General features: G+C 49.2%; 1 protein-coding gene and 1 long non-coding RNA gene across 2 annotated transcripts; one reads left to right on the top strand and one right to left on the bottom strand.

Moving 5' to 3' along the window:
- Positions 1 to 5,332: 5,332 nt before the first annotated feature.
- On the bottom strand, positions 5,333 to 7,445 carry LOC128068579 (etoposide-induced protein 2.4 homolog). Its single transcript, XM_052661693.1, has one exon. It carries the CDS (start codon positions 7,226 to 7,228, stop codon positions 6,206 to 6,208), a length of 1,023 nt encoding a protein of 340 aa, XP_052517653.1. The 5' UTR covers positions 7,229 to 7,445; the 3' UTR covers positions 5,333 to 6,205.
- A 1,598-nt stretch (positions 7,446 to 9,043) lies between these two features.
- Positions 9,044 to 10,755, top strand: LOC128043568 (uncharacterized). Its single transcript, XR_008198962.1, has 4 exons — positions 9,044 to 9,159; positions 9,515 to 9,575; positions 10,252 to 10,397; positions 10,588 to 10,755. It is a non-coding gene; the product is annotated as an uncharacterized LOC128043568 (long non-coding RNA).
- Positions 10,756 to 11,021: the final 266 nt, after the last annotated feature.

Here is an 11,021-nt window from a genome sequence, read left to right as displayed (position 1 = left end):
GCTGATATTTCTCAGGTGAGGGTGAAGGGTGATAGTTTCTTAAAACCCATTACCTTCAGTAAGACCCTTTCCTGTAACCAAATTCTCAATGATATTCTTCCCAAGAGATAGGAGGGTAGGAGGTGGGGCACAATCTTTCAAAAAATGATATAATAGCCTGAGGGCCCAAGATAAACACTGATTAGAATTAAATGGGTTCAAGATGGCAGACAAGTCAAATTTGACTAGAATTGATCCTCAGTATACACTCATTTTAACATATCAGTGAGCTAGATGACCCACGGAGAGGCCCCATGACAGTTCAAGGCCAACCATCAAAGACCAAAAACTGTGCAGTGGTCCAATTCCTGGAAATCTCTGTCCCTTGCCCAAATTAGTTGGAAGAATCCTCCCACTCATTAGCCTATGAAATTACCCAGTCCATAAAAGCTAACTACACCACCTTGTGAGGCTGCACTCACCCTCTGAGATGGCCCACACTCTGTGGATTGAGTTTCTCTCTAAATAAATTAACTTTTACATATCACTATCTCTCGCTGAGATTTTTTTTTTTATAGTTTATTGGAGGACAATCACTTCACAACAATGTGGTAGCCCCTGCCACACAACAGGGATCAGCCACAGGTGCACGTTTGCACCCCCGCCCCGCCATCCTGATCTACTGAGTTCTTTTTGCCATGAGACACCAAGAACCTGAGCTTCATTAGGTCCTGAAACCAGGTGTGTAATCTCAGTTGGAAAGCTGTGGGTTAGAGTCCCAAGCAGGGTTTTGGCTGGGTTCAAATCCCAGCACATGGATTCAAGTCCCAATCTGAGGTGAATAGTTTCACCTGTATTTACTGAATATTTTGTGCTAAGTTCTGTATGTGAATCACTGCATTTAATGCTTGTGAGAACATCCTATTCCTATGAGAAAGGGATGAATTATGAGAACTACAAGTTCATTTACATATCCACAGTCTGTCTGCTCTGTTGTTCAGTTGTGTCCAACTCTTTGCAACCCCATGGACCGTAGTTCACCAGGCTCCTCTGTCCATGGAATTTCCCAGGCAAGAATACTGGAGCAGATTGCCATTTCCTACTCCAGGGGGATCTCCCCAACCCAGGGATCAAACCCACATCTCCTGCATTAGCAGGTGGATTCTTTACCACTGTGCAACCTGGGAAACCTACATATCCACAGTACGGTTTTCGAAATAAAGGAACATTGAAATAATCTACAAACTTTATATAGAGGTGTTATCCATTGTTGTGATAATATCCTGAATAGCAAAAGAAAATTCAAAATCATAAATGTTGTGTTCTTAGACATCTTAATCCAGAAGGGTTGCAGATTCTTTGTAATTCGTGGCATTACCATCTTTGAAGAGTACAAGCCATTTATTTTGTAGAAGGTCCCTCAATGTGGGTATGTCTGATGTTTCATCGTAGTTTTAAAATGCAGGTTACACATTTTTGGCAGGAAGACCAGGAAAGATTCTTTACTATCTGAGCCACCAGGGAAGCCCCACTCTTTTATATATGAGCACCTAAATTGTTTCCAGTGTTTTGTGATCACAAACCATGCTGCAATGAGTAACCAGGTGCATACATATTTTCATATTTGTTGGGGTGTATATCTTCAAGGTAGGCTTCCCAGGTGGGTCAGTGGTAAAGAATCTGCCTTGTAATGCAGGAGACCGGGGTTCGATTCCGATCTGGAAGATCCCCTGGAGGAGGAAATGGAGATCCCTTCAGTGTTCTTTTTTTTTTTTCACCCTCCAGTATTCTTGCCTGGAAAATCCGATGGACAGAGGAGCCTATTAGGCTACAAGGCTATAGCGTTGCAACAGTATCTTCAAGGGAAATTCCTAGAAGTTGGATTGCTAGGGCAAAAGGTAAAGACAAATGTAGTTTTGTTAGTAAGGACTGATCCCTCTCCGTAAGGGTTGTACCAGTTTGCATTCCCACTGGCAGAATATGAGAGGGCCTGTTTCCCACTGCTTCACCAACGGACTGCCTCGCAGTGCTTTTCCATTTTGGCTAACCTCATAGGTCAGGAGTGTTACTACAGTGTAGTTGTTTTGTGTGTGGTAAAGTGCACATGAATATAAATTTTACCATTTAAACTAATTTCTGAATGTACAATTCTGTGGCATTAAATACATTCATGGTGTTGTGCGACCATCACCACTATCCATTTCCAGAACTTTTTCATCCCCCAACTCTGTACTTGTTAAACAATAACTACTTCCTACCCTCTCAGTTCAGTTCAGTCGCTCAGTCATGTCCAACTCTTTGTGACCCCATGAATCACAGTACGCCAGGCCTCCTTGTCCATCACCAACTCCCAGAGTTCACCCAAACTCATGTCCATCGAGTCGGTGATGCCACCCAGCCATCTCATCCTCTGTCGTCCCCTTCTCCTCCTGCCCCCAATCCCTCCCAGCATCAGGGTCTTTTCCAATGAGTCAACTCTTCGCATGAGGTGGCCAAAGTACTGGAGTTTCAGCTTTAGCATCAGTCCTTCCAGTGAACACCCAGGACTAATCTCCTTTAAGATGGACTGGTTGGATCTCCTTGCAGTCCAAAGGACTCTTAAGAGACTTCTCCAACACCACAGTTCAAAAGCATCAATTCTTCGGCGCTCAGCTTTCTTCACAGTCCAACTCTCACATCCACACATGACCATGGAAAAACCATAGCCTTGACTAGATGGACCTTTGTTGGCAAAGTATTATCTCTGCTTTTCAATATACTATCTAGGTTGGTCATAACTTTTCTTCCAAGGAGTAAGCGTCTTTTAATTTCATGGCTGCAATCACCACCTGCAGTGATTTTGGAGCCCCCCAAAAAATAAAGTCTGACACTGTTTCCACTGTTTCCCCATGTATTTCCCATGAAGTGATGGGACCGGCTGCCATGATCTTCATTTTCTGAATGTTGAGCTTTAAGCCAACTTTTTTACTCTCCTCTTTCACTTTCCTACCCCCTAGCCTTTGGTAAACTCTATTCTGTTTTCTCTCTGTGAATTTGCCTATTCTGACTGAAACTGTCCATCCTGGCCAGGCACCACAGTTACCATTGGCATGAGTTATTCTACAACAGGAGATCCTAATAAGGAACATGAAACTAACAAGCCACCGCCAAACAAAAGAACTAACGAAAAGTCAAAAGGAGACACCAGTCCATGTGTCCCCCAGAATCCTTCTTCCTGGAATCCACCTTGGCTGAGCACCGCGCTGGCCACCAAGAAGCACCCTGAGTCAGAAGGACTGGCCAGAAACTAACCCCATCACCATAAACCCCGAGACTGCTGACCTTGAGACCCCTGAGTTCTCTTACCCTGCGGCTCTCTGCCCAGGCACCCCTCCTCAGTAAAGTCTCTTGCTTTGTCAGCATGTGTGTCTCCTCAGACAATTCATTTCTGAGTGTTAGACAACAGCCCACTGTCGGGCCCTAGAAGGGGACCCTTTCCTGCATCAGCTCTAGGTTCCTCATTGCTCAATCGGGCCCCTCAAGCGGGCTCTTCTGTTGCGCCCTGTGCAGGCCAGCCCCTGCTTCACTTGCATCTTAAGCACAAGACTGACCTTCTTACGTACTTGCCCCCAGGACCCAGCTAGTGATTGTTCTTATTAAAGGGGCACTAAGAAGTGTGCCAGGGAGCCAAGGCTGCCACTTTATCCTGCCCACTGTCAACCCCACATGGTGAGGTGGTTGCCCCAGGACCTTGCTCAGACATGTAAGTGAAAGTTGCTCACTTGTGTCCAATTCTTAGCAACCCCACGGACTGTATAGCCTGCCAGGCTCCTCATCCATGGAATTTTCCAGGAAAGTATACTGAAGTGGGTAGCCATTTCCTTCTCAAGGGAAGGAAATTTTCCTTCCTAACCCAAGGATCAAACCCAGGTCTCTGCATTAAGATTCTTTACTGTCTGAGCCACCAGGAAAGGCTCAGATGTGTTAAGATCCCCCCGTTCATTAAACCACTGATGTCTCTGTTGCCGATCCAGGCTGTTTCTGCATTCTTAAAGCTGGGAAAGTATATTAGGCCTGCTGTGTGCCGCCCAGCACTCACAGGGTGGAGTCTATCTGTCCTTTCGCACTCATCTTATTGTACTTAGCATAATGTTTCTAAGGTTTATGTTGTAGCACGTGTCAGCATTTTTTATGACAATAATACCCCGTTGAATGTATATATATCCCATTTTGTTTACCCATGCATTCACTGACGGACTTTTGAGTTGTTTCTACCTTGTGGCTATTGTGAATAGTGCTGCTGTCAACATTAGTATGCAGGTTACCGTGGGGACAAGTGTTTTCATTTCTGGACTCTACAGACGGTCTCCTCTCCAGGCTCCCAGCCTCTGGGCTTCCCCTTCAATCTTCATGAAACCTCGTAAAAGATTGTTTTTTTTTAATTTAAAAATTGTATTTATTTATTTATTTTGGGCCATGCTAGGTCTTCGTTGCTGCTCAGGTTTTTTCCTGGCTGCAGCGAGTGGGGGCTACTCACTAGTTGCAGTGCCCTGGCTTCTCATTGCAGTGGCTTCTCTTGTTGCTGCTCCTGGGCTCTAGAGCACAGGCTCAGCAGTTTTGCCGCTTGGGCTCAGTTGCTCCACCTCGTGTGGGATCTTCCCGGATCAGGGATCAAACCCGCGTCTCCTGCAATGGTAGGCAGATTCTTTACCCCTGAGCCACCAGGGAAGTCCCCAGAAAGATTTCTTAATTTTTCCTTGAAATGTAATTTGTATCCTACAGTGTAATGTGTTGACTAGTGGCCCCTCCAAACTTCGTGTTCATCTGGAACCTCAGAATGTGATTTTGTTTAGAGCCAGGGGCTTGGCAGAGGTAACTAGTGAAGGATCTCCAGACAAAATCACCATGAGTTGAGAGAGGAGACGGATGCACAGGAGAGAAGGCCGTAGGAAGATGGAGGCAGAGATAAGAGGGATGCAAACACAAACCAAGGGATGCCAGCAGCCACCAGATGCTGGGAGGGCTGGGAGACTCCTCCCCCAGGGCCTCTGGAAGGGTGGGAGACTGCAATGCCTCGAGTTAGGACTTCTGGCCTCCAGACCGCGGGAGACAAATTCCTGTTGTTTGAGCCACGTTGTGGCAATTTGTTACAGCAACCCTGGGAAGCTCACGCATACAGGTAAGCCACAGACCAGGATGCACTGTGCTCCCCACCCCTTTCTTCTCCGGGTGGATGTTCTCTGCAACTTGCGGGTTTCTAGAGCTTTTTTAGAGCACTACCTTTATTTCTTAGCAGTTGAGGCGTCATGAAAATTCAAATGAAGTATGACACTTTTTTAATCTTTTTTTTTTTTTTTTTTTTTTTTTTTACCAATCACAGGTTTAATGGGTTTAATAAGTTTACCCCTTCAGTTCCTATTTGCAGCACCCAATATTCCTTTGAAACACCAGACAGACCCAGCAGTGGCCAACAGTCAAGATCAGACTTTCAGAGTTTAAAAGTTCAGGTTCTCTGAGCATTCTGTGTTGCAGTGGCACTTGTCCGAAATTGGTACCTCCCTATCTCTGGGGAGCTTTAAATGTACCAGTGAAAAAAGCTTTTTCCCCTGCAAGGGGAAAAAAGAAAGTCATTCCTCAAACCCAGTGGAGATCTGGCTGTGAGGTCTTTCTTCTGTCCCGTGTCTTCAGGCTTGTGTTTTTGTTTTTGTTTTTTTGCAGTGGAGCAAGAGACCAAAATCTAACCTGAGTTACAAGAAACAAGACAGTGATGGCTATAAAGGGAGTGACAGGAGCAGCGAGGCCTCCTGTCCCTCCCACATCCAATATATGTGCTTCACAGAAAAACGAAAAACAGGTCCACAAAACACAACAGCTAAAATTACAAAAATCCATTCATCCAAGGGTGGTGGGAGGCAGAAAGGGAAAATGGAAGGGAAATGGCACAGGGAGAAAGAGTATTCAAATCAGTCCAGGCACGGGGCTGGCAAATGCTAGAAAAGAGCTGCAGAAACACCTGTGGTCCTTTCAGACTCACCAGTGTTTAAAATCCATACTGGTCGCAGGAAGATTCTGCCTTACATGCACCAGAGACAAAAATCTGGATTCCTCAGAGAGAAGGGAATGTGGGCAGGGCCCTTGGCAGGGTGGGCCCTGCCTTCCCTGGGAGGGGATGGAGGTGAACCAGGAGAAGAGCTGCCACAGCATCCTTCCGATCCCACCCGGCCCCTCCAGATGGCGGGTGACCGACTCAGCGGCCTGCAGCAGCCTTCAGTTTGGCAGGAGACGGGTGCGGTGAGGGTAATTTTTCTGCAGAAGTGGAGCTGCTCAGAGCTGACTGCAGGTAGACTGTCTTGTGGAAGAGTCTGTTGCTTAAGAAAACCACCAAGGAGAAGAGGCGCAACTGGAAAAGGTATGCTTTGCCAGGGGTCTTTGCTTCATTGGCGCTGATAATGAATAAAGGAAAGAGGATAGAGAAGAGGCAGCCACTGACAATGTAGGAGGACTGCATTGCTGTGAGGAAGGCCAGGGGCAAACCAAATCCAAAGTAGTAAGGCCAATTCCTTTCTATGTTTGACAACCGCTGGTGCATTTCAATTCCTTTATTGAACCAACGATATTCGAAGCAGTACAGTGAGTAGAGGAGAGACATATGCAGGAGGCTAACCAGCTGGCCAACAAGATGGATGGGAAAGAGACTCACAAACATCCCCTGGAGAAGGAAGAGTGCCTGAAGCAAGAGGTTGAAGAGCATGTCAGCAATTATTTTGCTGACACTAGGAAACGGGTGAGGCTTCCTCCCGGACACCTCGAATGCCAGGTCAGCTATATCCTGAAACCAAATCGCGTTCACAACTTTGCTGAGCACAAAGAGGGGGAGCACCCAGAGAGCGCTGAAAATTGATGTGAGGAAGAACTCCAGCCACGACCAGACATCCCCGTGTAGCGATGGGTCACCAATAATCTGGGCTGTCACTGATTGAAGGACAGGAATAAATACTCGATAAAACAAAAGGAGACTGAGCCAGAAAACTCCACCATTCCAAGCGCAGCACTGAAAAATTCTGCTAACAATACGTGGTGCACTCTCCTGCCTCCTCTCTATGCTCTGGGCTCTCCTCTGAGCCAGGACACTGCTTGCCCTTCTTCGACGCTGCTCCTCTCTCTTTTGTTGAATTCGAGCATCTAGCTTTGAGATGGTACAAATTCCCCAGATGGAGTCTTTGATTCCCCTGGCAAGATCCTGCAGAAAGGTTTTGACACTGTCAGCCATCTCTTTACCGCCCAAACTATCAACTACACAAAGGAGAGAGAAGAGTCCCCAGATTTCTCATCATGAAGGACCCGGCAGCTTCGCCGCCGCGGCTCCGGCTCCGGCTCCAGCCGGGTCCCTCGCCCACCGCGGGCCCGCTCGTCTCCTCCGAGCCCCTCCGCACCGGGTCGCACGCTCCCGCCCGGGCACTGCCAGGGCCGGGGCGGCTGCGCCCGCACTGGGCATGCCCGGGCCGCACGGGGCCGCTGGGAAGTCGGGGGGGCGCGGAGTTCAGCGGCCCAGGAGGAGGGGGCGGGGCCACACCTTTTTTAATCTTAAGAAAAAAACTGAGGGCAAAAAAAACCCCTAAACACTGAAAATAAAAGACCAACCAATCAAAATCCTATCACTTAAAAATTACAAATGTATTTCATAAAATATAAACATAATTTCATTAAAATACAAACATATTTTATATAAATATTTTATATTTTATAAAAGACCAACCAATCAAAATCCTATCACTTAAAAATTATAAGCATATTTCATAAAAATGTAAACATTTAATAAAATAAGCATGTTATAAAATATAAATGTATTTTATTAAAATATAAATATTTTATAAAAATGCAAACATTCTTTATAAAAATGTAAACGTATTTTACAAAAATATAAAGTGGCACTCCCTCAGCTGGTACCCCACACCGCAGAGCCCTCGGAGCGTTGGTGGGAGCCGCTCCCTGGAGAGGCCACAGAGCATGATGCCAGCTGAAGGTCAGAAGGAGACATCCATGCATGCATAGTATTGGCACAAATTCATAATATGAAAAAAATGGGATAAACCTAAATGTCCATCTATAGGATATTACTTAAAGTAACAGTGAAAAAACCTTGCATTAAAAGAGCAACTCTGTTCTCCCGGTTGTCAAGGCACATGCATCAGGCAGTCTGTATTCTCTGCCAACATAGGCAAGTAGATGATACACGGGTGGTGGGTGGTGGATGGTAAGATGAGGGGTGTTTTGTATGTGTCAGAGACTCCGGGCTTTGCCCTGCAGGACCTGTCCCCAGAAAGCCTCAGGCTTCCTCCTGCTAGCTAGCCCTCCCCAGGACACAGCCCTCCTCAAGTCACTGCCCTCCCAAGACCAATTGTCACCTCCTCCAGGAAGTCTCCCAGGACTGAAGGCTCCTGGCTGGGACCTCCCGGAGTAAATGTCTGCTGCCAAACCTATTGGCTACAGGGATTCTGATCAGTAGGAGCTGGAGGCTACTGAGTGGGGAGGGACTGGACTCAGCGGCTGGACTTGCAGCTGTGTTTATGCACGAGCTCAGCCTCCTCTCCAAAGAGCTCCAAGTTATGGGGTCTTTGGCTCCATTTTCTGCAGTCTTTGGCCTACAGCCTCTCCATGCCTCCTTTGCCAGCTACGTGGGAAGCCCGCCCAAGTGCTGGGCACTCCCTCTCCCCCTCATCTGCACCCATGGAGCCCTGAGTTGTCTCACAGCTGGTACCTTTAAAAGCTTTTGTTGCAGAGCAGACGAAAGAGAACAATGGAACAAACCATTGCTTCCCAGTGGCGGTAGTGGTAAAGAACCCGCCTGCCAATACAGGAGATGTAAGAGACGCAGGTTTGATCTCTGGGTTGAGAAAAGCCTCCGGAGCGGGGCACGGCAATCCACTCCGGTATTCTTGCCTGTAGAATCCCATGGACAGAGGAGCCTGGCAGGCTACCGCCCATAGGGGTCGCAAAGAGTCGGCCACAACTGAGCAACTACGCAGGCATGATCTCGGAAACGTGCTTTCCGGGAAGCTACTGCTTTTCTAAGAAGCTGCGGCGGGGCGGGGCGGGGCGTTGGAGGGAGGAGAAAGGAAATAGAAGTGCCAAGTCCATTTGCTGACCTGGCCTAGTTAGAGCTGAGAGTCGGAGAGGAGAAAGCACGGCTTCCTCCAAAAGGTGAGGGGGTGCCAGACTGGGGACCCGAGTGGGACTGCTGACCCACCAACACGTGGGGGTACCTTCGAACAGGCTCGGGGTGGGGGCAGTTGGGCAGGAAGTGGGGGGAGAGGGGACCTAGATGCTCCTTTCTCCAGACCCAGCAATCCCTGGGGTGGCCCAGCCTACACCCCACTGTCACCTCCCAGCGGACCCCCATCCCCCAAGGTCAGCTCCAGGCAAGTGGCACTTGTCTCTTGTCTGGGCGACCCCTCCAGAAGGGTTGGGGAGGGGCCTCAGTCTCTGCGGGAGGAGCCGGGGGACCTTGGGGAGGTCAGAGTGTGTGGGAAGGAAGATGACAGGTGTCCCCCTACAGGGGTGAACTCTGATACCTTGAGAAGATGACAGACGTGAAAAACGGGATAATCTTCTTCATGGTGAGAGACAAGTCCACCCCTCAAAACCAGCCGGACCTGACCAGGCCCAGCCAACAGCTACCGGCACAAGAGCAAGACCCTGGTTGTTTCCAGAACAGATGAAGTCTCCAGGGACCTGGGGTTGAGAGTGGAGGGACTGCTTCCCTTGGACTGAGACCCCAGCACATCCCCAGCGACAGACCAGGAGGTTCAGGGGACCTGAGGGACCCCTCGGCCCCCACCCCCTGCTGGGAGCCTGTGTCTGGCTTGAGGAGTGAGAGTGCCCCCCTCGCCCCAGACCCTAGAGCCCTTGCCTGGCTCACCCAGAAGGGCTCCCCCCAGGCAGTCCTGTCCCAGGTGCCCCCCGCCCTGTGGGCAGTTGTTTCCTCCCACCAGTCCAGGAGGCAGAGGGTGCCGTCTCCATGAGGGCCAAGTCGCTGCCCTGAAATTACCGGATTGTTACTGCAGAGGGAGGGGCAAGGCCGGCATCTGCCTTAGAGCTTATTCTTTCTGCTCAGCTGGGGGGGGGGGGGGGGAGGGATGGGGCCATCTCGTTGAGCGGCCCTGTCTTTTCTCTGGTTCCTGCACCTTCTCCCGTCAGTCTAGGACCCCGAGCCCCACAATCCCCTCACTGTCTCCATCCTGTGGGGTCACCCTGGTGTCACTCAGGTCACCTGACCTCATTCCCCCTTTATAGGCAAAAGGTTCTATGTCTGTGGGTTTGATGGCCATAGGGCCTGCGGTGTGGCCTGCTGCGCTAGTAGTGCTCGCTGGGATAGCCCTTTACACCTGGAAGAGGAACACTGAAAGACCGTGCCCTCAGAAGTCCTAGGTTGACCGCAGGTAGGGATGGGGAGTGTGTGAGTAAGAGGGAGGTCTGAGTGTGGTTTGGGGGAGGCACAGGTGTGGCGGGGAGAAGGTGGTGGGACTCCCTCCATTGGCCTGTAGCCCTAGTGGCCCCACCCAACTGGCCACCTTTGTCCTCCTGTGGTCAGTTCTGGGCCCTGCCTGACCTCACCTGCTTCTCTTGCAGGTAAAAATGAATAAGAACCCTAAAATGTATTGAAAGGAATTCTCTCCCAGCTCCCTGCAGACTGGAGAGTCCACCTTCCTGGGGTCAGGAATTCTTTGAAGCAACATTTTATCTTTGGGGTTTGAGCAAAATCAACTTGTGGGTAAAAAAATAAATTCATCGAATGTGCCTGACTCTGTTACAGAACTGGTCTCTGAATCCCAGGATTCAGGGTCCTTGGAGGCCCAGCTCTAACCTGAGCAGCCCTGAACCATCCCCACCCCAACCAGGCTCCTGGCCCTTCTCCAGGGCTGCCTGGCCCGGGCCACCTCTCAGCCTATGGGGAGCCCTTTGGGGCCTCTGTGCTCTGAAGCCCTGACAAGGAAAAAGCACCCTGCTTTTCCTCTCCTGCGCTCACAGTCACACACCAACAATTCTCACACCAGATATGTGGG

This window comes from Budorcas taxicolor, chromosome 2 (assembly GCF_023091745.1).
Source record: "Budorcas taxicolor isolate Tak-1 chromosome 2, Takin1.1, whole genome shotgun sequence".
Taxonomy (NCBI): Eukaryota; Metazoa; Chordata; class Mammalia; order Artiodactyla; family Bovidae; genus Budorcas; species Budorcas taxicolor.
The sequence above is the reverse complement of the archived record's forward strand: the minus strand, read 5'-3'. Positions and strand labels throughout refer to the sequence as shown.

Bases quoted from the DNA above. Each gene is read 5' to 3' on its own strand.
- LOC128068579 (XM_052661693.1), bottom strand. From the start codon at position 7,228: ATGGCTGACAGTGTCAAAACCTTTCTGCAGGATCTTGCCAGGGGAATC.